This window comes from Anastrepha ludens, chromosome 5 (assembly GCF_028408465.1).
Source record: "Anastrepha ludens isolate Willacy chromosome 5, idAnaLude1.1, whole genome shotgun sequence".
Taxonomy (NCBI): domain Eukaryota; kingdom Metazoa; phylum Arthropoda; class Insecta; order Diptera; family Tephritidae; genus Anastrepha; species Anastrepha ludens.
In genome coordinates, this window is record NC_071501.1 from 22,819,830 (window position 1) to 22,846,280 (window position 26,451).

The 26,451-nt window shown below is 38.3% G+C and overlaps 1 protein-coding gene across 5 annotated transcripts in view; it reads left to right on the forward strand.

Annotated features, from left to right (window-relative positions):
* LOC128862802 (sodium/hydrogen exchanger 9B1) overlaps nucleotides 1-26,109 on the forward strand; it is a 70,914-nt gene extending 44,805 nt beyond the window's left edge. For all 5 annotated transcript variants that reach the window (XM_054101551.1, XM_054101552.1, XM_054101549.1 and 2 more), the window contains 6 exons: nucleotides 3,915-4,053; nucleotides 17,383-17,637; nucleotides 17,711-17,883; nucleotides 22,189-22,956; nucleotides 23,078-23,432; nucleotides 25,615-26,109. In XM_054101551.1, coding sequence (XP_053957526.1) covers nucleotides 3,915-4,053; nucleotides 17,383-17,637; nucleotides 17,711-17,883; nucleotides 22,189-22,956; nucleotides 23,078-23,432; nucleotides 25,615-25,766 — 1,842 coding nt within the window. In that variant the 3' untranslated portion in view covers nucleotides 25,767-26,109. The remainder of the gene's footprint in view (nucleotides 1-3,914; nucleotides 4,054-17,382; nucleotides 17,638-17,710; nucleotides 17,884-22,188; nucleotides 22,957-23,077; nucleotides 23,433-25,614) is intronic.
* The last annotated feature ends 342 nt before the right edge of the window (nucleotides 26,110-26,451 follow it).

The following is a 26,451-nucleotide window of genomic DNA, read 5'->3' on the forward strand; positions in this document are numbered from 1 at the left end:
CGTGCGTAATATCTCATGGGGACTACTTTGAAGGGCACAAAATAGATTTTAATCAATAAATAAATAATTTTTGAAAAAACATAAAATTCGCGATATTTTTTGAACACTCCTCGTAAATTATTAAAATTTGTCAACAAGTCCCTCTGCTATAGTTAACATAAAAGAGTTTGTCGAAGTAATAATATTTAGTTCAAAATTTCAAGGCATCTTCGTTCAATTTTTTCTGCTAATATTTCAAAGGTAATTTTAAATTTTAAACAGCCTGGAGTTCATGCAAAAGACTCCGGTCACTTATGTGGCCGCGAGCATATAATTGCAGGCTTCTACCGAATTTGAGCACTTCCTCAAGCTTTTTGTTCCGTATTACCAATGGGTATTGAGTTGCACCATCTAGGTGTTTGAGCCTTCGCCTTGCGAAGATGTTACTCGTTCTTTAAGTTCTGCTCTCAAATTATTTTTAGTTTGTTATAATACAGCTGGAGCTCACACTTTTTTTGTCTGAGAAAAAATTTTCCTTACAACCCCAAACAGCAGAAATATATTCAATCTTTACTTGTTATTTTCAGATTTATGTACTTTCCCATAAGTTTGGTTTTTTCTTTTAAATAAAACTTTTTAAATTTTATCTTAATTTGAGTGAATAAATGACACCAATTTACGTGGACAAGTACTTCGTTAATTAAAAAAGTGTTAATTTGAGGTCGCTGAACACAGAAATTAGCCTAATTCAATTTTCCAGAGAAGCGTTTCCGAGACATAGAGAAATAGCTTTTTCCTAGCCCTTTTTGTGCTTATTTCCAAAAAACGATAAAACTAACCTCTTACGGATATTCCTCTCTTTCCATTGAAAAATTTTTTGTGTCAATTGGCAAAGTATTTTTTGAGTAGAAGGCGTTTACTTTCGTAGAATAAAGACGTTTTCAAACTTTTTGGAATATTATTCACTTTTTTTTAGTTGACAAATTTTTATAAAAAGTACGAAAAAGGTTAAAATTAAATACAAAATTCATTAAATGTAAAACTTAGTAGTCTTTAACTAAATTTAAGTTGGGTTTAGTAAAGCTTAAATATCAGAATTTGAAATATTTGCCCTATGAAATAATAATAAGGACTTTCCAATTCCGGTTGGCGCATGTTTTACATCCGTTGCGTGATTCAAAAAACCCTGATTTTTGCTGTTCAAGCTTAATATCTACGTACCTCGAATTGATTTTTTCCTAATATGCCCTGCAGCGAAACTCCCATTGCTAAATGAAAAATTATTTTGAACTTCAGTTCTGTTGGAAAATCACTTTTAGAAATAGGAAAAAATTTAAATTATTTCCCCTACTATGAGAAGTATTTAAAATGATTTAAAGGTAAAAAAAATTTGGAAAACCACAAGCGATCGGGGCAAAAAAATCACCAACGACCTCATCATCTGAAATTGCCGCTGAGCTCAAGAAAAGCTTTGACACGGAGGTTAACTCCAGTATAGTGTAAATTCTTTATTGTATTTTGATAATTCGTTTGCACGAATTCTTTGGAGTAAAAATTTGGAATGAATTTGAGGCAGAGACTTCCAAAGGCAAAAGTGGAAAGTCTGACTATTTTAGTTTTTATAGAGAATGCCAATTTTTAAGGCCGCACCGAACATTTTTAAGTGGCAAAGTAATAAACAGACGATAATTTCTTTAAAATCCCCTATTTTTATTAATAAAAAAGCAAAAAAAAGTACGCAAGTTTCAATCACAGTAATCTCAGTTAATAACATTTACTCGTACTTGTTTGTAAGAATAAAAACAACTTATTTTTACATGTGTGCATTTAGTAATTATTTAGTACTCACATGTAGCTGAACAATTTTCTATTCTACTGCAAAAATAAATAGAAAAAAAAAAACAAAAAATAACTTATCAGCATTTCCACCTTGCAAGCATGTCTATCAGTACACTTATAAAGCTGACCTACAGCACTAAACAATTTGCTTACTAGTCACACTCGATGGGGAAGCAGATATATAGATATTCTGAAGCAATTATTTTTAATAGGAAATGTATGCTTGGATATCAGTTTTCAAACATTTTACATTCGTTTGCCAAAAGATTGTCATTAAAATAACTGCCCAATTTGCTATTTAATGCAAACAATTTTTTTTGTTAATAGTATTAATGATATTTTTTTAATATTATTGGTCGCATCTCCTTGCGTACACCCTCTGAAAGTATTTGCCGTTTGTTACCTCAGCTGGTTAGTACCTCTACCTTTCTCTTATTTAGCATATTGCCCATCCACTGAGTGCGAATATTATGAGTACCTCTGCTAACTGGAGCGCTATTTATTTTTTCATGTGAGTTGTTATCAAAGACATCTTTTATGTACAAGAAAGCACATATTTCAGTTTCCTGTTTTTCTACAAAGATGATAGAATACAAGGTTGCGCCTTCTGAATTCGCTGTGTCGTCAGGCTCCATGAATAAACTATCAAAAGGAAGGGGAAGAGTAGGCGAAAGCAATTGAAACTATAAAACACAAGACAGGGCTAGATGGCACAAGACAGTGTGTTATTCGGATAGCTGAATATCTCCTGATATCCCCTCTACAACACCTACATAATAAGGCATAGAAGCTTCCTGTAAAGGAACACAACAAACTACTCAGCAAACAGTTTCTACTAGTGTTTTACCGTACGTTTCACCCATGTAGATACCTGCTTGAAGCAGAGCCGCCTTCTAGGTACGTTAGGAGGCACCTCTTCAACTGATCCGTCGAAATCCAGGACAAAACAAATCGAAAATTCTGGACCGGACAGTGTTTAGACAGACAAGAAACGACATTCATCAAGAGGCACTTACCATCTTCTTAAGATCCCAACCACCGAATGCCGTAATCAGGGTCCAACCACCACTCACAGCAGATGAAAAGCTTCAGCTATCCCGAGAGACACGCATAAGCTTACACAATTACGTTCTGGGTATTGTAGCAGGTTAAATTCCTACCTATCCAGAATTGACTAAACATATGTTCAACATGTAAAGGCACCCTGCACGATACTAACGATCTTTTCATATGCCCCATCAAACCTACTCGCCTAACATCCCTCTCCCTCTGGACGCAACCTGTCGAAACAACACGTTTTCTGTGTCTAACGACTGGTAATATACATTGCACTGACATGGTTGAATATGCTGCTACACCAACATCAACAACCAAACACATGAAATTATTCATACACACACATACTTTCTTTCAACGACGTCTTCCGCATAAAAACGCAAAAAAATTGCATTTGGAGGCTTTATATTAATTTTTGTTTTCACGATTTAACGCACGGCACTTCGTTTTCATTAGTTTGTTTAGTTTACATCTCACAAATCACAATACTACCAAGCCATTTACTGAATTTTCTGAAACGTGTAATTTCTACTCCATTTATTTGTTTTGTTCGGCACCTTCAGTATTCAATTCACCTTGACTTTTCTATACTATCTCAAAGCACATAGGCTTTCGACCAGCCCTATAGGCATGTTGACATGAATGCAGCTTGAAGTTATTGTCTATTACCCTTTCTATCATTTTTAATGTAAATGCCATTTTCGGTAAGGTCTACTTAGTTCGAGAAGTTGTCTGATAATTTGTGTCTGGCCTTTTCTAGGGATAGGCATAGGGATTTGGTATTAATTTTAAGATATTCATTAAGTGTCTGTGAGCTTTGTGAAATTTTTTTATATTATTGTGATGAGTTTCTGTCAACGTTGAAGTGTTTTTTGGGGCTGGCGGCCTTTAGAAAGCGCTTTATGCTCGAGAAGCGTGTGAGCGAAATCTGCGCATTGATTGCGACCACTTTTATTATTTTTGAAAATCGTTTTAATAGTTTTTCTTTTACAATATTTATCACAATTAAATCTCATTTGTATATCTTGCCAATATTTCAGACATCTACACATTCACACACGGAAATTGGACCTACTCGAAGAAAGAGTATTTTAGTGAATTCAACAGCCAATATAACAACATTACCTGTTCCACTTGGACATGACAATGAATCAGATCGGGGATCTTTACATAGTTATGGTATGTTTACGCTTAGAATGATTTCAAATTTTTTGCATTAAAATATTTGTGTTTTCCCAATAAGGCATTTGCCCTTTTAAATTTATGTAATTAGACTCATAAATACGAAATTATCATTCGCTTTTTTTAACCCATTTTACTGGTGATTTAATTTCACTTAAAAATATTAGCATTTGCAAAATTAATCAGCAAAAATCACTTATCACAGTAGAGATCAGTGATCGGTGAACTCCAGTAAATTCATTTATTAATGTGTTGGTGTCAGTGAGGGCCGCGTCTGCTTTAACAGTTGTCAAATTACGAGCTTACACGAAAAATACTCGCAGAATCATTAAAATTTTAAAAAAGTGTCTACTGAACTCAATTGTTTAATAAGCCACATGTGCATTGTTTGCCGGGAGTGAAGTTGCGAATAATTTATTATTTATTTTTTGGTTTTTGTTATTTTGCGGTGTGCACGGATGCCAGCAGTGATATTTTGCATAAAGGGGACTTCATCAATCATTATTATGATAATGAATTATTTTGTCGTACTTGTATTAAGGACTTAATTATGAGTTTTGATAATCAAATAAAATTTTTGACGTTAAGTAAAAAATAATTTAATGAAATGCTTTTTGCTGAACCTTTGCATGGGTTTTATTTTTTGTATGAGAGTGAAGGGGTGCGAAAAGTTTTTGTAAGGTGTAAAAGGTGCAAAAGTTGTATTGCATCTCAGCATATCTTAATTTTTTTTTTACATTTTTGGAAAAAGCATCGAAATTATTCTGGATATGCAGTTACAGGAGTAATACTGCAATTTCGTGTGGCACACAATCATTTGCTTGCCAGCAGTTTTCGAAGACTTAAGGAAAACCAATCGCCGAAAACGAATCATCCTTCACCAAGCCAACGCGAACTCTCACGTATCGGCTCATACAAGCGTAATGGGTAATGAGTTAATGGATAATCTGCCTAACAGCCTTGATTTGGCACCTAATGATTTATTTTTGATACCCGAACATCACAAATAAAATGCGAGGTCAACGTTTTTCAACGTCTGAAGAAGCTGTTTACGCTTTTAAACAGCTCGTTTTAGAGGTATCCACTTTAGAGTGACAAAAGTGATTTAAAAACTGGTTTAAGTGATTGCAGAAGTATATTGAATTCCGAGGAGAATAATTAGAAAAACAATAAAGGCAACCCTCAAGGCAAATATCTATCTTTTGCAGAAAATAAACCTTAGTACGATCACTCCGCCCGATAGTAATCACAACGCTGAAGAGCGTGGAGGAGACGCGTTGTTATCTCTATGAGGATGATATTATCTTGATTATTAAAGAAAAGTTTCCACGAAGAAAAGAAACTACGCGCTATGGAGAGCGATCGAATGGTGTATCAATGGTAAAACAATCGGGAGTTAGTCATAGTGAAAGTGAAGATCTTATGTTTTTTTTTTGCACAAGAGTGCACAAGCTTTTGATTTAAGGGTCCACTAAAACTTGCAGAAGCTATGCAAAAGAAGCAATGTCTGCTTTAGAGTTTGAGGAGGGCAAAATTTGTACGGAGGGATAGGAGTCAAGAAATTTAGTGAAGAAAGTGCATATTTAAGGAAAATCTTTTGAATACGCTCAGTTCTATCAATAGCAAATTTATGATGAGGTCTCCAGATGAACGCAGCTTATTCCAGCTTTGGACGAAAAAAAGGTGCATAGGGTAATTGCAGAGTGTAGGGATCTGTGAAATTATATTTGGTTGAAAAAGTAGAAGCCGGGTCTATTCTGAACGTTTTCGCAACACAGAATGCTGGGCTTGTGAAAGGGCGATGTTGAAAAACTGGAATGACTATGGATTCTGAAGCTCGACTCAAAGCATAAGCGTCTGAGATCACTTGAACGTCGTTCAAACTCAGTTATTTTTTTTTTTAAATTAGCAGTCAGTACTTCTACAAGTTTTCCTGCATTACCAAATATTCAAAATAAGTCACATATATGGTATAAAGACCCTTCATAGAATGAATTTAATTCACTTAGAGCATCTCGGATACCTGCCAGTCGTAATTCAGGGGTACGTGCAGGAGACATCTGTGAAACCGAAAAAATGGAATAAAAATTGTCTGCAACCCTACGGGTACCAGTTCAATGTTACCCAACCTTATAAGATTGAGAATGCCATAAACTCAGCTTAACTGCTGAAATTAAATTTTACTCATAGCGGCTTCTAGGATGAAAGTGTAAGTGTTGTAAGAAGTTACAGATCAAAGAATGACTGATCGAATCACATTCAAACACCAAAATTTCAGGGACCTCCTCCCATATTACACGACATGTCTGAGTAGATCGTGTTCGGGTTTCTATCAAAGCAGGCAAACTATGACTTACATTGCTGATCTAAGTATGAGATAAGTAAATAGTTCGAGGGTTGGCCAAAAGTTGCAGCTTTGTGCCGCTCACTACAGTCAAGTGAATGTCAGCCTTCTTAATGCACTCCAAAAAGCAATTCTTGGCATTAAGGATTGCGTCAACCTAAAGAGAAAATATGTACAGGCCAAGCCATTTTCTGTCGACTTAGGTTCCAGATTCAATCTTACAACCATCAGTAAAGAAGCAAAAATGATGAAACCTGACCTAGAATTTAGGAGTAAATTAACACTGAACCTCATATAAGTTTATTTGCTCATCGAAGCTAACGTATGTAGGTGTATTGTAGAGCATTAAAAAAGTACTTACGTAGGTGTAAACTCTGAACAGAATCACTTTCAAGGAGATACATAGTTATGTATCAAGTAAAGAGCTTCAGAGTTTTCGAGCGAAAAGTGCTCCAAAGGGGGTTTGGCCCCATAAACTGCAACGACGAGTTGCTGAACTTATGCCGGGGAGAGGATGTCGTTAAACACATTAAATCCAAAGAATTCGATGGTTAGTACACACTGTGCGTATAGAGGACAGCCGCCCTCAAAAATTCTTTTTAATAACAAACTCTCTAACGAACCGGGTCCGAGAACGTCCAAGGTTAACCTGGCTTGATCAAGCCATAGCCGACCAGAAAAAGTTACGAGTTAGGAGCTGGAAGTATATTGCTATGAACCATGCTGGTTCGAAGAGGATTGTGGACGAAGCTATAGCTCTCACTGAGCTGTAATCGCTACTTTATGATGATAATGATTAAGTAAAGGTTTATTATCATAATTCAATTTCCCGTAAAAAACACTATAAAACTGCTTCTGTTAATCATTTGTTTTAAATATTCCACATTGGTGCTTGATAGGTAGAAAATCTCAAGCCAATTTTGGTAGTTTAGCTAAAAGTCATTAATGCGGTACCAGCTGGTGGTAGCAGCGAAAGAAGAAGGTCTCCTCTGCGTTGAAAACACCATGTGAAGAAGGGCTTGACTTCCATTGTGTCCCACTGGCGGCGATTAGTAGGAGAACGAATCGAAAAACTTTTAAAATTATTAAAAGTAAAAATAAAATTTTTGTTTTCATTTAAAAGTTAAATAAAAAATTTAAATATCGTTTTTCATTTTTTTATTGTGAAAAAAATTCCTGAAAATACTCTAAATTTTACAGCTCTAGACCACCGGGACCCCTTAAGCATCACCAGAAATAAATCTTCAACTGATCCACCAGTGCGCAGATCACACACCTTTGCTTATACTTCTACTATTTTACTGCTTATTTATAAATTCTTTCAATATTTTAGGAGAGATTTAGGCGCCAAACTCTTAACTACCCGCCCGGTTGTGTGTAAACATTTTCGCTTAAATGTATAATTTTTTCCAATTTTTTCCACTTAATAGTGCCGGCGATTATTCATTTCTCATGTGCATATCTTCTTTGTTTTTACTTTTCTCTGTGTTGTTATTGTTAGTATTTAAATAATTAATGATTGCTTGTAAAATCCATAACTATACCCGACGCATGGGAGCAGCCTTAACACAGTTCGTGATATTATTACGGCTACAGCGATAAGCACGTGATTTACGCTATCTATATTTTTTGATATATTTCATTGCAAATAATCAAGCAAGATTATCAATTATACAAACATATATATTTTTATATATATACATACAATTGCTTTGCAATTTTTTGCAAATAGCCCTGTAGGGAAAACCAAAACTATAAAAAAAGTTCTGATTAACCACTAATAGGCACTATTTCACCAATTACGGGCCACTTCATTGGGAATGAGTGGCTTGCAATCTTGCGGAGCGGATAATCTGCTTGATTATCACTGGTTCCCAGATAATAAAGTAGCTGCCTCGCATCAGCAAGAGCTTACTCGAGCTATCAAATCCAGATAAAAAGATATTGAATACTCAGCTCCCAATAAATAACTATTGTGTAGTCAAAAACAAGAATACGCCTACAGCGCGAATGCGCTTGTAATTCTCTAATTAAATCGTAATTTCTCTGCCCTTCAACCCCAAATATTACTCCAACAAGCTAATATACCTGTCGACTACATACATGCATACACATACATATATATGTATATATATAGGGACATCGGCTGTTTGACTGACGAGTGACACTCACGAACGCCTGATGTAACGCTCACGGCGATATCAGGCGGGAACAAGCCGATACTAACAAATTTGATATCGTTACTTGAGATGTAACTTTTGCTCCAAAAAGCGGATCAATGGAGTCTCCATCGATAACATAAAATCGCCATATGTCAAAAGTAGAGGATTTTGGACGCAGGAACCAATTGTGGTCAAAAGATACAAACGCGGCACAAATGGCATAAAGCTGGTTACAAAAATGGTGGATCCAGACGTGGGTGAATAAAACTGCCCCTTCATGGAACCCCGTCCTGTGCTTTCCCGAAGTGATGCATAAAGTCAAGGGTTTTCCAATAACAGGTGTTAAATAAATATATAAAAGTTGAGAGATGATTCACTATTTTTTATGGCCGGAATTGGATGGTATTGATCTGGACAACGTTTATTTTCAACAAGACGGCGCTACGTGCTACACAAGCAACGAAACCATTGATCTTTTACGCGAAAAGTTTCCGGATCGTGTTATCTCTCGAGGAGATGATCACAATTGGCCAACTAAATCTTGTGATTTAACACCTTGTGACTTTTTTCCTTGGAGCCACGTGAAAGAGAAAGTCTACGCCAACACCCCATGGAGGATTCAAGAGCTCAAAGTAGGAATTCCTGACGCTATCGAGGACATAGGGCAGCCACTTTGCAATAGGCTATGGAAAATTTCATGAAAAGGATATTGTCCTGTAAGCGTGGTCGTGGTAGTCATTTGCCTGATGTTATTTTCCACTATTAATGGCATACCTTCCTCTTTATAATGAAATAAACATTCGATCATTTATATTAAAAAATAACATTTTTTTTGAATACCAAAATAACACCTCTTATTAGATAACCCTTTGTTCCGGGAAAGGAGTCTCCTCAGAAGAGGAGGAGGAATTTATTTAGTGGCCACACCACTCAACGCAGTAGACGACGGTCACTGTAAATTCAAAGATATTTTGAACCCTACCTCACCCACCACAAAAACAAAAATATGGAGACACCGGCACCAGAGCCATCTAGAGTATTGATTTCTCTGCTTTCCTTAAAACTAAATTTTCGAAATTATTACTGCATTCAAATAATGATGAGCGGAAGATAATTTACGTTATCTAAAACATCACCTTGTAAAAATCCTCAGCATAGAAAGAGGATGTACTAGGTGGCACAAAATTAATGACGCTATCGCAAGACTTATAATTTTTGCAAATGGCGTCGTATGTCAATCATATTTGACACTTGTGAACTAAATAGCTACACGACGCACCCCACAAATAAGAGAAGGAGCCCGGCCAAACACCAAATTATTCATTTATTTTCTATACAAACAGACAAGCAATCGAGCGCGTAAAGATCACTCAAAATCATTTTTTGTTTGAGTGATTATGAAGCATTATAAAGTAAAAAAGCTATTCAAAAACAAAATTGGGTGACTTTTAGTTATGATTAGTTAGTTATCATATCAAATTCACTAGACGGGCGCCAATTTTCCTACAGGGATGCAACATAGCGCTCGGTACGGCTATTTATTTATTGATGTTTCAGCACATCGATAGCAAAGATTGTCGACAAGGCTACTGATAGTTCGGTGTGATGCTTTATATGCTGGTGTGTCGTATGTACTTCTTGGGCACTTCAACATCTTGCGCTGCCAACCTGTCTGCGCCATCCGCCGGAAATTTAGGCAAGTGGTATTTTCTCGGTTATTGGCTTTGGGTGAAAATTTGAATAAATATTGTAAACAATTTGTGTGTGTTTTTGTTTGCTCGCCTTATTTTTGTTTGCTTTTTTGCTAATTATTCTCTGTCGATTAAGATCGGCGCGTGTATTTGCCTAGAAATTCACATGACAAGCATATGACTAATTTAATGTTTTAATTTAGTTAAATATTTATTCATTATCTGAATTGTGTCAACATGAGCGCAGCTACGTAAATCTTGGGCGGTGTTTAAATTTTTTCCATAAACACTAACTCACGTTAAAATTTATTATTATTACTATTAGTTGATGTAGCGCATTTAATTAAGTGAATGTAGAACTCACTGGAAAACAGGGAGTTCCCATATTGAACTAATATGAACCAATCAAAGCGAGTGAAAACTGATGTTTGTGCATTTGAGTTTAATTTAAAGAAATTAATGCCGATTGGAAGTATACAACCGTATTTCAAGAGTAAATCTACGAACTATAAATCTATAGTAGAAATTTATTTCGGCCGCCGTAGCCGTTGGAATCGTGACTGCCATTCGGTAGTGCTCGGGCTCGAAACTCCGAGTATGAAACACCAAAAAATGGAACATTTTTGATCTCTAACAGCGGTCGCTGCTTCGAGTGTATTTCTGCCATGGATGAGCTCCTCAAAACAAAACAAACTAATCTGACTTTCGAAAGCATTAAACTGTTAACATTATTGAATTTGAATGGCGCAAGTTTCTAACAGGTAATAGGTCTATTTATAAGTTCGTGCGGTTTTACAACAGATGGCGTAACTTGATTATTATTCCATCGATCCACATTTCCAAACATTCATTGGAGAGCTACTGTCGTAAGGCACAAACGTCAGTATAAGTTTTTTATTTGAAGCGTAAACAACAATATTTTTACCACACTTGAAAATGTCGAATTTCGTGCCAAATAATGTGTTTTTGCGGGGAATTCTTCTTCATTATTTTAATATGAAGAAAAAAGCAGCCGAAAGTCATCGTATCTTGGTGGAAGTTTATGGTGAGCATGCTCTATCTGAGCGAACGTGCCAGAAGTGGTTTGCACGCTTTAAAAGTGGTGATTTTGGCTTGGAAGACGAAGAACGCGAGGGTGCGCCGCCAAAGTTCATGGATACCGAATTGGAGGAATTGCTCGATCAAGATCCGGCTCAAACGCAAGAAGAGGTTGCAAAAACTTTGGGAGTTGATCAATCAACCATTTCCAAACGTTTAAAAGCCATGGGAATGATCCGAAAGGTAGGCCATTGGGTGCCGTATGAATTGAAGCCAAGAGACGTTGAACGCCGTTTTATGGCATGCGAACAACTGCTTCAACGGCACAAAAGAAAGGGTTTTTTGCATCGAATTGTGACTGGCGGTGAAAAGTGGGTCCATTACGACAATCCAAAACGTCGGGCAACGTATGGATACCCTGGCCATGCTTCAACATCGACGTCGGCGCAGAATATTCATGGCCTGAAGGTTATGCTGTGTATCTGGTGGGACCAGCTGGGTGTTGTGTATTATGAGCTACTGAAACCGAATGAAACGATTACGGGGGATGTCTACCGACGACAATTGATGCGTTTGAGCCGAGCACTGCGAGAAAAACGGCCGCAATACGCCGATAGACACGACAAAGTTATTTTGCAACATGACAATGCTCGGCCACATGTTGCACAAGTGGTCAAAACATACTTAGAAACGCTCAAATGGGATGTCCTACCCCACCCGCCGTATAGTCCAGACCTTGCGCCATCCGATTACTATCTCTTCCGATCGATGCAACATGGCCTGGCTGACCAGAACTTCCGTAATTACGATGAAGTCAAAAAATGGATCGATTCGTGGATTGCGGCAAAACCGACCGAATTTTTCACAAAGGGAATCCGTGAATTGCCAGAAAGATGGGAAAAAGTAGTAGTAAGCGATGGACAATATTTTGAATATTAAATTTGCAACCATTTTACGTCAATAAAGTTTCAAATTTCGAAAAAAAACCGTACGAACTTATTCATAGTCCTATTATATTGAGCGGTAATCTTCTCAAGATATTCGTACCATCAATTTTTCAACATTTAGTACCAAGAAACACGCCAAAAGTGTTCTTCTACTGTGCAGTGGTGTTATAGAGAATCATATGAAGGCAATGGCTCTGAAAAGCTTAGAAGCTGTGAAGCAAATTTTATAAATAATCAATTCTGATTTGAAAGGGCCGCCAGGTAAAAGTGGCATATTCTAAACGGGCCTTAACCCTTTTACATCAGCGCTCGAAATGGGCGATGTGCTCAAAGTACCTTGTGCCGGCAAAGCTTTAACTGTTTTTTCTAATGAAAAAGAATGCTACAGGATTACCAAAATCATTTATTTTCCCCAAACTTTAACAAACAAAAAATAATAATTTATTGCGTATTATTCCGTTCTTGGTGATGAGAGATTTTTTGTTCGCGGATTATTCCGTCGAATGATGCAAAAGCGTTAATGAAATGCTACATAACATTTTTTGAGAGGCTAACAAAGCGTATGCATTCGGAATTAAGTAGTCTTCAACAACCACTGATGATGAGTTTAGAGTCAAAAAATATCTCTAGATCTTTAATTTGCTCTACAGTTTTCAGTTTAGACCCCGAAATAGGATATCCTATCCTCAAAAAAATAAAAAACAAAACTTTTTGGTCAGTATTCAAATATAAACGATTTTTCTCATACCAACAATAAACTCAGTATAAGTTAGATTGCAGTAAAACTAAATATTCAACATTTGATTTGGTGGAGTAAATTTTAAGATCATCAGCGTAAAAGAGAAATTTCGAAAAGTGAAAACTTCAACTTATATCATTAATACAAATTATAAAGAGAAGTGGTTGGTTGCTTAAAGTGGTGATTCATCCAGAATCCAACTTGTGCTTCCGCACCATTTTGTTGGCACATCCTCGCTACCAACTTGTTTAATGGTTATTTACAACCTGACTATATTCGGTATGTCCGGTTTAGGAACTGTATTAAGTTGTTGACGTCTAAGCCGGACAGTTGTGCGGACTCTCAAACTGTGGTTTGCCCAGCGTTGATATTCTCTCCTTTCAAAAAGAAAATGGAAATTCGTGGGCCGTGGGCAGAGAAGTGGGTCGACAATGCTATCTTGAGGAACACCGGAAGATACCTGGGACGAAGAAGGGAAGTTGTATTTTCCAGTGCAACTGAGGAGGTCCTATCAGATAAATATGATGCTATAGGAAAGTGGAATGGAGTCCCAAAAAGCTGATTTGCTTAGTAATATTTTATGAGAGCCACTATCAAAAGTCTTCGAAAATTCAATGTAGACAGCTTCTACTTGATAGCCGGCCTTAAAGCTCTCGAGACGGTCCTCAAAAAAAAAAAAAATCCAAGGCTAGACACCGTCGACCTTTAACTCATAAAACCATGTTAATTCGGGCTTATGAGGCTAGACACAGAAAAAAATCAGCTTTGTCCCAACGACAGTCTCAAATAATTTCGTAATCCTTCTAATTTTCATAATAGGTCTATGACGTCATTTCTATTCTCACTTTTAAATTTTGGAGTTATTTCCAATACTGTAGAAATAGTAAGAAAAATAAGCTACCAACAATGGTAACTGGGCTATCACATCAGTGAATCATTTTATACTCGTATTCATATCGCTTTTTCGAGCTGCTCGAAAAAAAAACGACGAAACGCATCTAACTTCATAAGTTACTCTAGTTTAACGAATATTTTGGATCTCAGCCGAAATATGGCAGCAAAAGCGTTCAAAGTTACATAGAACTTCTTCATAAACATAGGATGAATTGCCTTTCACAATATATTTCGGTGGAATTATTATTTGGCCAAAATAGATGGGTGGATGGTACTGTCTCTATCACCAATTTCAGCATTAACGAATGGTTTAAGAACCCAAGTATATTCCGAAATTTCAGAATTGACATACCCGCCCACTAATGCATACGTAGAAACTTTCGCACAAATATACAAATCATTTAGGGGGGTTTTTCACAGAGTCTCTCAGCACCAATATAAATAAGAAGTCGCTCATTCACTTACTTCTCAGCGCCATTATCCACGCTACAGTTAATTGCTCATGTCCGATGAGTACGTGCGGCCAGCGCCAACAATTAAGTCGTGCAATGTATGATACATATTTGTATGTTTATATATGTAAATAAATATAAATTGCATACATACATATTCTCCATTCATTGAACTATATCGCGCGCTATAATCGATCACTGATCAGCAAGACTCTTCTGGTTACGGGCGGATCGGAGGTGGTTAAGGCAGCTACTTTGGCTACTTTATTTTGAGCCCTAGAATAAATAACGATGAATAATGTTTTTACACAAGCCGTAATACGTCAACATTTTGAGGGCACACACACTTTTGCTGTCGATTGTAAACATACGAATTACATTTTAAACACAATTTCACTCAAATAAGCAGTGGAAACAATTGCCAATTTTCTCAAACCCAAAACCTGCAAACCCAACATTTCGCTTTGGTGGAAATATTTTCAGGAGAGAACTACACTTGCAACTCAAATCAAAGGTATGAAACCATACAGATGGCATGGGATAGGAATTTGGAATATCCCAAAGCATATTTAGACAAACTACTACAAATGAAAAGCAGAAAACTTTGCAGTACTCAGATTATCAAAACAGAATATTTGTACGTATTTGGGCTAACAGCCAAGATTACGGAAAATTGTTTCTTTCACTTCTTTCTCTCCTATGCAGACACGGCTACCGCAACTGTAAGCTCAAAAATAGTATCTTAGTTAATAACTCGCTCTGGCGCACTCGACTGTTTTTGAATCCGAACTGAAGAGGTGCTCCGTGAACTACCTGTTTGGTTGGCAATCGTCTGTCATCTTTCGAGACCGCAGTTCGAAACAGAGGAGCATGAAGTAAGGAGTGCTTTTATCCTGGCTTTTCAACTTTTACTTATGTATATTTACCACCAGAAGGGGATTCACTGGTCTCCTATGCCGGCTTTTGTTCAATAATGGCGTGCGGCAATGACATGAATGACGATTGTGTTTGAAAGTGAACGTTTATCTCGCCAGCATTTCTTGTTTTTTCTCTACGAGGAATCTCCAGCTTGCCCCCGCTAAATCCACGGCGACCCTCTTCAGCACTTGGACGAAGGAGGTAAAACTGCAGTTAAAAGTGAAACGGACGTTAACAACCCCAAAATTCTGGGTGTCACTTCTACTGTTTGCTCTCCTTCTCGTCGCATACAACCGTAATTGCCACTAAGATTCAAAACCGCAGCAAGGCCTTCAAATCGCTAGTCGGCAGTACTTGGAGCAAAGAGAAAGAAATGTTTCTGGCCATATTTATGGCAGTTAGTTCTAAATTTCGCTGCGCCCGTCTGGTCGCTTGGTACTACTGTTTCGCAGTAGACAAAGCTTCAGACCTGTCAAAATACTGCTATCAAGACAACCATGGGATGCCTTCTGATTCCATTTCCATGCTCCTGGTTAAGGACATCAGTGAAATGTTCAGCCAGCAGTTCCTGCTAGAGTATTATCGCAGTAATCACCCCTGCAGGCACTTGCTAGAGCCTGAGCCACCTGAAAGGCGAGTTAGGCGTCATCTATTCGACTACACAGACGAGATCCAGAACCAAATACGACTGCAACCACTGAATCAGACAGTATATAAACAGACTTTAAGCGGCATTCCTCCGGAGTCTTTCACCACCTTCCTAAACTCCCAACTACCGAATGCCGTTATCGCAATTCATCCACCACCCATTCACACACCACGCCTCGTGAGACCCGCGTAACTTTGGCTTACTTACGTTCTGGATTGTGTAACAGGTTAACTCCTACTTTTCCAGAATCGGCCCTGGCATATTCAATATATGTCCGCCACTGAAGACACCCCGAACGATACTAACACACCTCTCCCTCTGGACCCAACCCGTCGAAACAGCACGTTTTGTTGAACTGCAGCAACAACAACAATAACTAAAACCAGCAGATAGAGGAAAGTGCGTAAAAATGGCGCAGGTGTTAATTGCGTCTGGTTCTCAGCCGACGCTTTTAGAAACCGACCAACCATAAAATTAAATCATAGATTTCTTTACTTGCAATCGTTTTATGCAACATCTGTACATTACGATTATCTTTCCTCATGGTTCAATATAAGCCATCAAATACTTAATTGCTGATATCAGAGGTGATTATGCAGAAATTCTTATCGCAATATTTTCAAATTGCCATTCACTTTTAAAAAAGACATCATTTATACCCCGCAGTTTCTACTGTGATTTTTGTAACGTGATAAAATTCATAAATTTTTATGATATCCAATCATTTAAACGAAATTTTTTGAAATTACTGCGCTGCTCTGCTAGTCAAATTTATGTAGATCGAAGCAGTGATGCCAAAACGAGGGAGTTTTTGCCATTTGGGGTAATTTTTAACAAGAAATTGCTTAAAGGGAAAAATTTATATTTACATATTTATTTATTTTTAGACCGAAAAGTGTACATTTTGAAAATGGATACTTTTCCATGGCTCAGATGAACACAAATACGGTATTTGACGTCCAAAGAAGCTCGAATACTAAAATACCTTTAATTGCAAAAAATAGTGATTTTGCTGCTGAAAAATAATCTTTTGAGTATAAAAACATTACAGTTTTGTTTGGTGATAAAAAACATTCGAGTTTCAAAAATCTACCCATTGATAAACTGTGGTATGAAATTTTGCAATAGTCGTCTTCGCTTCACCACTTCTCTGCTTGCTATGTGTTTTTTGGCCGACCTCGACCTCTGCTTCCTTACGGGTTAGAGTCCAGTGACATTCTCGTTATATTATCCAGTGGTTTTCTAAGCGTGTGACGTATCCATCGCCACTTTCTGCGTTTGATTTGCCATAGGATGAATTCCTCGTTTGTTGTTCCCCACAGCGCGTCATTGCTGATGGTGCTCGGTCAGAATATTCTAGAATATTCTACAGATGATGCGGAGGCATTTTTTTGACGAAAGGTTATAGCCTCTGTGTGAGGCTAATAGAGAACTCGCTTAAAAATATCAATTCTTAGATATATAATGAAATTTCTTCTTCTTTTCCTTTCAGGCGAGAATAGTCGGCCATACAGATCGTCTGCGCTCGACAACTTGAACGCGAAAATCTATCAGCATGAACAGGAGCATGCTCTCTATGCACAGGACAATAAGTGGGAGGAATCCTGGATTTATACGTTTTGCCTAAAGTGTCGTGGCGAAGAAAATCGACCGTCTTGGGAGCCACCTTATTGGCAAAAAATTTTCCCCTACCCGCTATGTCCGTCATTTCGGCAATTCTCGCGGCTTTGTGTACTCATACTGATCGGTGAGTAAAGCAGTCTGAATTCGGATACTATTAACTTTGCATACAAATCTAAATGTATTAATAATTAAAATAGGGGTGCTCATCTGGTTTACCGCATATGTCATCATCGGCGATTCGGCTGCCCCTGGTGGACAGCTTTTCAATTTGGTTGTGCTTGCTGTAGCGGCTAACTTTGGCGGTTGGCTAATATCATTGACGACATTGCCACGGCTCATTGGTATGCTGCTCGTCGGAATACTATTTCAGGTAAGTAGAATGAGTTCATACCTTCGTTATGTGTGCGTATGTATGTATGCCTACGCTGTATTGAGAAAATTATTTACAACCAAATAGCGGGCGGTCGTAAACTGAGTAGTAGTAGATACTAACCCTGCAGTGAACACAGCTGGTTCTGAAATAGTGATTTCACTAAACTTCGGTGTTTGTCACTAGATGCGCACCAATCTCTTTTCCTTCCTAAGAAAGGTCAAGCAGGTCTATGTGATGGCTTTCAGCCACCCAGGTCAGCCTAACCTAACCTAACCTAAAGTCTATGTGAATAAGCCAGCATAGATTTCAGAGCTGAAACACAACATTTGGAGCGAGATTGCGATCCCTAGGTTAGGTTAGGTTGAAGCGGTTGTTCTGTGAAACGCACTCTGGCTCATAGCTCACTGTTAGGCTGTGTGGGGAACTTGTCCCTATCTCTCCTAAAACCAGTGTGTGCTTTTCAAAAATTTTAGAAGATCCTAAAACCAGTGTGTGCTTTTCAAAAATTTTAAGATCTTCCAATTAAAGGACCAAAATTAGTAATCATATGGCGTATGCTGCTCAAGAAGCGATGAACTTTGTTGCATCATAGAAAACAGATGAAGAGGCAGATCTGTATGTGTTTGTAGTGACAGCAAAGCTGCGGTCATGGCCTTAGACAGCCCTTCAACTACTTCAAGGGTAGTCAAATACTATAAATCCAGGTTAAACTATATCGACAGACATAATATCCTGAAGCTAACATGGGTCCCGGGACACATGGGTATCGCGGGTAACCAGATCTCTGACTCTTTAGCCAGAATGGGCTCTGAGACTTAAAGAAATAAAAACGAGAGTATTATCCACAAATGAAGTCTTCATTTACACGGACAGTCAAGGAGCTATAAAAGCGCTTGAATCAAAAACGCACTCGTCAAAAACAGTTCTAGAATGTTTTAAACTACTAGATGACGTATCTAAGTGCTACAAGGTGCACCTTATCTGGGTACCAGGCCACAGAAACATTGCAGGAAACTGTAAGGCGGATGAACTTGCACGAACCGGTACAACGCTCGATCTCGAACCGGATAAGGCGCTGATACCCATGCCCATAGCCACTTGTAAATTACTTATAGACAGGGAAACCATCAAAAAGGTAAATACAATCTGGCAAAACCTCACAACATGCGAACTAAGCAGACAGACATAGCCGAACTGGAACAGCGGTCGATCGAAGATCTTGCTAAGATTCAACAGAGAATCTATAAGAAAAATGATAGGTGTATTAACTGGTCATTGTTTAATAGGCAGCCACGCTAGAAGGTTAGGACTCCCGTACTTCGATTTCTGTAGAAGCTGTCTTAATACAGAAGAAGAGGAAACAGTCAGACACCTTTTATGTGAGTGTGAAAGCCTAGCTATGAGAAGGCTGCGCACTCTTGATACAGCATTTCTAACCGATGTAGCGGACATAGCCCATCTAAAACTAACGAAGCTCTGCTCGTTTGTTAAAGCAACCGGATGGTTTGAAAAGGAACACGTAGAGTAAGGATAAGCTCCAGTGGTATCACAATGGACCTGCGAAAGGTCTAAGTGTGTCTTATGACAACCACCCTACCTACCTACCTATGGGCTCTGAGGCCAACTTCCTTGGCCTGATGTTACCTGTCATGTCCGACCAACTGTCGCAGATCCTTCTGTCATTAAGCAGAAGACTGTAGCTTCCTTGGCACCACAAGATCTACTCAGATTTCTTCGGAGGTCGAGTAAATTTAAAGAAAATTAAAAAGGGAACCCGAGTGCAGTACAATGGACTTAATTGTGTTTGAGTGCTGTACCTGCTAGCCTATCCCAACAAAAAAAAACCCCTATGTTTAGATAGAACTGGACAATGGCACAGAAAGTGCGGATTGTCTCTTCCTCCTCCCCGTCTAGACAACTTTTGCAGAAGTCATGTGTTTACACACCCAGTCGGGTCGAGTTGTGTAAAGTTGTTGCGAGCCCTTGAACATTTTAATTTTCGGATGGCAGTCTGTCGATGTGCTCATGGTGGACCTGAAAGAATCTAAATTTTTATATCACATCTTTTAAAACAACATCTCGGCGCGTCTTTCAAAAGATCCTTTCTTTGCATGTACACACATACAAGCCCACAAAATATAGCAACGGTAATAGTACGAAATCAATTAAACTGCCCTCGCCATGCATACTTTGAGTTCGAAAAGTAGTTAGTTACTTTATTCGTTGGTTACATCGCTAGTGGAACAGTGGCAGTTGACACTTTCGGTGCTTTCGGCGCTTGCGACACTGGCGGGCAGCTACTACTCATACTAATTTGTATTTCAATAGGCTTTTCGGTTTTTTATCTATCTTTTATTAGCATTAACAATCACGAATGCTATGGTAATTGCTTTAACAGCACGCGTGTATGCGTGTGTGTGAATATGTGCGTGCATGTACATATAAGTGTTATACTGTATGCACAATATATTCCGGGAATTTGTTGGAATAATTAGAATGTCACTTTCGTCATTGAATCGGTTTTATCAACCCGGCATGCGCGAGAAAAGAAACAACGAAAATCATCTCAATGATGTTATTGCCATGGTTGAATCTTTTATCTACATTAAAGTCGTTGCTAAACAAAATTGTGGCTCAGACAATTATTTTTAAGTTATTTGGAAAAGAATTTTTCCAAAACGCTCAATAACTGAGTTCAGCATACTTGGGTACGCAAAATATCTAAGCAACTAAGCAACAATTTGAACAGGAGTTCTTCGCATGACAGTCGGTTATCACTTACCGGAACGACGCGTATTTACATATGTACGAGGGTCGTTTGAAAAGCCCATGCGAAAATAAAAAACTACTTAATTGTTTTCTATACGCGATCGTCCTCCACAGACAATGTCAAACCTTCGAGTGTATTTCTGCCATGAAAAAATGTCTCAATAAAAATATCTGCTGTTCGGAATCGGCTCAAAATTGTAGGTCCCTCCATAAGCCTTTTGAAAACTCTTTACAGGTAGGAGTCGCTTGAATTGATCTCAGAAGTCTCCTACCCGATCATCGGCATCCCCTGACTGTTTTCAAAAGGGAATTACACCATTTAATTCTCAGGAAAGCGCCGAACAGATAGAGCTCCATTTCTTCGTGTGCTATTTCGAAAACCCTTTGGCCCAGTACAATAGACGCAAGCCGCAGAAAGTCCTGGGCACTGTACGCCATTCAATTTCCAAACTCGTAGCTGTTTTTTACCGGCCATTGAATGATCGGCTTACACGCAGAAAAGCTAGGTTTACCATTTAATCACCATTGCAGAAGCTTTAGGGACCTGAGAAAAAGTGGTTTTCTAATAGCGTTCGCCTCTCAGCAGGTAATGACAAACCTCCGAGTGTATTTTTGCCATGAAAAAGCTTCTTATAAAAAAAAATTGTCTTTCGGAGTCGGCTTAAAACTGTAGGTTGATCCGTTTATGGAACAACATCAAGACGCACGCCAGAAATAGGAGGAGGAGATCCTAGCAGACCTAACAGAAGAGTACGCGCCAATTATTTTTTTTTAGAAGCCTCATAAAGTCTTTATCGAACAACAACTAAAATTAATCTAAGGCTAAACCTCTTTTGAAACTAGAAATTTCACAGGGCCCGTCACAAACCTAAGATTTTTTTCTCGTTCACTCCTCTCGGGAGCATAGGGCCTCGACCAGACTTGTCTTGCGTTCCGTTAATCTATTTGGTTTCTGACAGGGTAGGATTAGACTGCCGCTTTCAGTCCTAAGTAGTGGGAATGCCCCGCTGTCGTTGCTTAGGAACAACACCTTCTTTCTGCTTGGAGCGCCATCTGTGTGTCACATTTTTCTTGCAGAAGGATTGCACAGATGGTTGAGGACTTCGCTAAAGTGGTGTGTCTGCGCTATTACCGCGGTTGCCCGCTTGCTATTGCTGACCCCACTTCTTGCAATGTGTAACTGTGTGATTTTCTTTGTTTTTGCTTGTTTTAGCAGCCGCAATGCACTGACTATTGCGCGGGAGTAAGGATGGAAAGGATAAGTTTTTGGGTTTGAGGAATGAGATTTTTTATTTTTTTATTTTTAGAAATAGGGAAAGGAGGTAAATTTGAAAAAGTGCGAGGACCGTGCTTTACGTGGAATTCAAACCTACAACCTCTGAGATGGCAGGCTCGCTAGACTACCGAAACCTCATAGCAGCCTTTAAAATCTAATATTTCTATGGTCTCATGTAATAAAAAACAGAAAGTCCATAAAACACCTCAATAAAAAAAAAAAAATAATACTAATAATGCTTTCTTTCGTCCTTACAGAATATTGGCTGGGTACATTTGGATGGAGATTTTAGCCGCGTAACAGCGCATTTACGTAAATTTGCGCTCACCATTATACTTATTCGAGCTGGACTCGAATTGGAAGCAGATGCTTTTCGCAAGGTCTACAAAACGATTCTCAAACTCGGCGTTATTCCATGGGGAATGGAAGTCGTCATTATTTCGCTTACAACACACTGGCTGCTGAATTTGCCCTGGGTTTGGTCAGCACTATTGGGTTCGGCGGTTGCCGCTGTCTCCCCAGCGGTTGTTGTGCCATGTCTCATCCGTTTGCGCTCGAAGGGTTATGGCGTAGCCAAAGGTATACCCACTTTGATCATCGCAGTTTCGGGCATCGACGATGCGTTGTCCGTCGCACTCTTCGGCATCATAGGCAGCATCATGTTCTCAGATCGCGGTATTGGCTATCAGATTTCGCAGGCACCTGTTTGCGTTATTGGTGGTTTGGCATTTGGTGTTATCTGGGGCTATGTGGCGCGCTTCTTCCCTGAGAAGGGTGATGAATATGTGGTGCCACTGCGTTCCATAATGTTATTCACTGGCAGTTTAGTGGCCATTTATGGCAGCGAAAAGCTTGAATACGAAGGCGCCGGACCATTGGCGGTCGTCTTTTCGGCATTCATCTCGAACCTTTTCTGGTGCCAACAAGGCTGGGAGGCGGACGATAATCCGGTGGGGACAGCATTTGAAATTATTTGGATGTTATTCGAACCCATACTATTCAGTATTACTGGCGCAACTATTAAGGTAAGTAGGTGAATTTGAAAGAGTTATGAAGAAGTGTTTACAAAAAATATCAAAAGATTGAAAAAAAAAGAAATGAATTATAAATTGTTTTTTTGGTTTTGTTTTTGCTTTGCGGTCGCAGTTTGATGAACTGGATGGCGATATCGTGTATCTGGGTGTATCCTGCATTGTGATTGCCGCTGTGCTGCGCATCTGCTGTACGGTAGGCATTGCGTTCGGCGACCGACTTAATACCAAAGAGAAATTCTTCGTCGCCTTCTCGTGGATGTCGAAAGCCACTGTACAGGCAGCACTTGCACCGGTCGCTTTTCGCAATTTAGGCGACGGCGCTAGCGACGTGGAGAAGCGTTATGCGTATATTGTGCAGACACTTTGCGTTTTAAGTATTATATTGACAGCACCACTGGCCGCCATTTTGATCACCATTTCAGGGCCGCGGTTGCTGACGCGCACCAAACTACCACAAGTAATGGAAGGTAAGCATTTCCATACGTGTTATATATGTAAGTGCATTCAAGGTGGCGCAAAATTAATCACCCTGGTGGAATACTTATAAATTTTGCAAGCGGTTTCGTACGTCAATCATATTTGACACTTGCGAACTAGACAGCTGCAGCAGATAAACAGACAAGCAATGAAGCGCGTAATAACCTAGACGGACGGTAGCGTTGATCAGGATTACCAGCGCTGTTAATTCCGATTATAATTGTATTGTGATAGCCGGTTGTTATGCGGATTAGTGAACAGCTGTTTATTGGATAGTTTTGTTATTAAAACATGGACCACAGGCAACAAATACAAGTTTTAGCTGCCCTGATACCAAACAAAATATTTTTAAAAAATCTTAAATTGGTATTTCTCAAACCGCTCCGCAATATCAAAAAACTTAATGAAATTTCGAATGTGTTAAACGCAGACTTTGCATTACTACCACGAAATGTTTGCTTATAGTGCCTAAGTGCGTGGATCGAATTTAAAAAAAAAAATTACACACAAACGTAGTTACTACATTAGCCTTTTGATTTATAGTACTTTTTATAAATTCCCATTAGGAATTAATAGCAATATTTACGGCAAAAATGCTCTATTACGAGGGAGGTCAGAAATGAAAACAACATTTCTTCAATTTTTATTTTATTTTTTTTCAAAATAGTCCCCTTTTAGAAAAATACGCTTTTCCTAACGCTTCGGTAATTTTTTTAGCTCCTTCAAAAAATAGGATTTATCGAACTCTCCAAAATACGCCTCTGTCTCGTCGATGACTTCCTTGTTTGAACTACATTTTTTTCCCGCGAGTCATTTCTTCATCTTAGGGAACAAGAAAAAGTCGCAGGGAACCAGATCGGGTAAATACTGGGGTGCGGCAGCAATTCATAACGCAATTCACGCAGTTTGGCGGCGACAGCTCGGGATGAATGGGCTGGTTCGTTATCGTGGTGGAACAGCACTTTCTTTTTCGCCAAATGCGGCCGTGTCTCCTTCAATTTTTTGAGAAAGCGGTCCAATAACTTTCTAAAAAATCCATGCACATCTCAAAAAGTCATCTCCATGACCTTTCCGGCCGATGTGACTGTCTTCGCCTTCTTTGGAGCAGATTCACCGGGAGAAATCCATTGTTTTGTTTGTTGCCTAGTTTCTGGTGTGATGTGATGATGAATTCAGATTTCAACAACGGTAACAACTCAACACAAAAATTCCTTCAAATCTCGCTTAAATTGATCCAAACACTGCTTCGAAGTTAACAACCGCATCCGGTTATTGCCCTTCGTGAACAATCGCCGCACCCATCGGGCCGACAATTTTTTCATCGCCAACTTATCATATAAAATATTAAAAACGCATTTTTAAACTTAAAAAATAAAACGCAAATACTACGAAATAGTAACTCCTGTTGTGCTTCCAGAATTTTAATGCTGCAATGATTGTTTTTGGTCTTTCTCGTTCTTCTACTTACAAGTTTGGCTATTTTTCAGTCACAAAAGAGATTAGCTGTAATTTTTTCGGCAATATTGCCGAAATAACGAGAATTAAGTCTAGTTGTCACTCCGCATTAGTTGCACCTAATTCCTGAGATAATTCTGAATTAAGTCGTTAATCCCGATTAAGTCTGTCCAGGCTATAAAGGTCAAAATAAAGATTTCCAACATTCAAATTTTATTTTTTTTTATTTATTAAAAAATTATTCAAAAACAAAATTGGATGATTAATTTGGGTCAATTTATTAAAAATTGTAAAACAAATGGCTGATTAATAATTATTAGAAATTATAAAAAAATTGGATGATTAATTTTGTGCCACCTCATTTATTAAAAATTATTAAAAAAATTGGATGATTAATTTTGCACCGCCTTATTTATTAAATATTATAAAAAAATTGATAATTCATTTTGCGCCATTTATTTTTAATTTTTTAAATATTATAAAAAAAGTTGGATGATTAATTTTGCGCCGCCTTATTTATTAAAAATTATAAAAAAATGGATGATTAATTTTGCGCCACCTTATTTATTAAAAATTATAAAAAAAAATGGATGATTAGTTTTGCGCCAACTTACGTACATACTACACACATCCATACATTCCACACACATGAACTCCAAATTGCCCTGCAAGTACTATTTTCTTTTTTTCTTATTTCATTTAATTTTCAATTTGCAGGCTGGCGTCGCAGTCATCGGCCATCTCTTCGTGACATTAGCATTATTGACGAGGAGGAGGAGCGCGAGGATCCAGAATTGCCAGAGGATAAGACTACCGCTGACAACACCCAATCGAATGCACACATCAACAATATTGGCTACGTACATTAGCAGTTTAATGGCAAAGCGTGTCAAATTGCCAGATAATAAAAAAAAAATTATGTGGCCAAAGGGCTTTCTTTTGCCCGATTATGTGTCCATGTTTGCAACGTTTTTGCGTTCGTCTCTATATTTTGCCGAATAAAGAATGTATGTACGTGTATGTTGAAATACTATTAAATTAAGAAGGCATCGGCAGGATACGATATTATCTATTCTACAGATACAATACCTACCGCCCATAATTATTTGAGTGTTTGTTTAATATTAAAATATAAATATGTACTATATAATAATTAAATATTCAAACGAATAAAGTCTGCGTTAACACTTAAAATGACCCAAACATGAATTTTTTTGTAATTTAAATGCTGGATTGACGACTTCATGAGGTCTACCCATAGAAGCCGTTGGTCTGAGTTGGGCTTCTGCAGAGTAGCCAAGAGCTTTGTCAAAGAACCAAACAGGAAGGACCCGAGGGTGCTGGTGGGTATAATCACAGAGCACAACACCTGTGGTCAGCATATGGCTACCTTGGGAATCATTGGTGACCCAATATGCCTATTCTGCCGTGAGAATGAGGACTCTGCAAAGCATTTCCTCTGTAGCTGTCCGACGTTTTCTAGAATCAGACTCAGGCTTTTGAGCTGCGATGATCTGGGCAGCGATAAAGTTTATACACTTCCTCTTCCGGAAC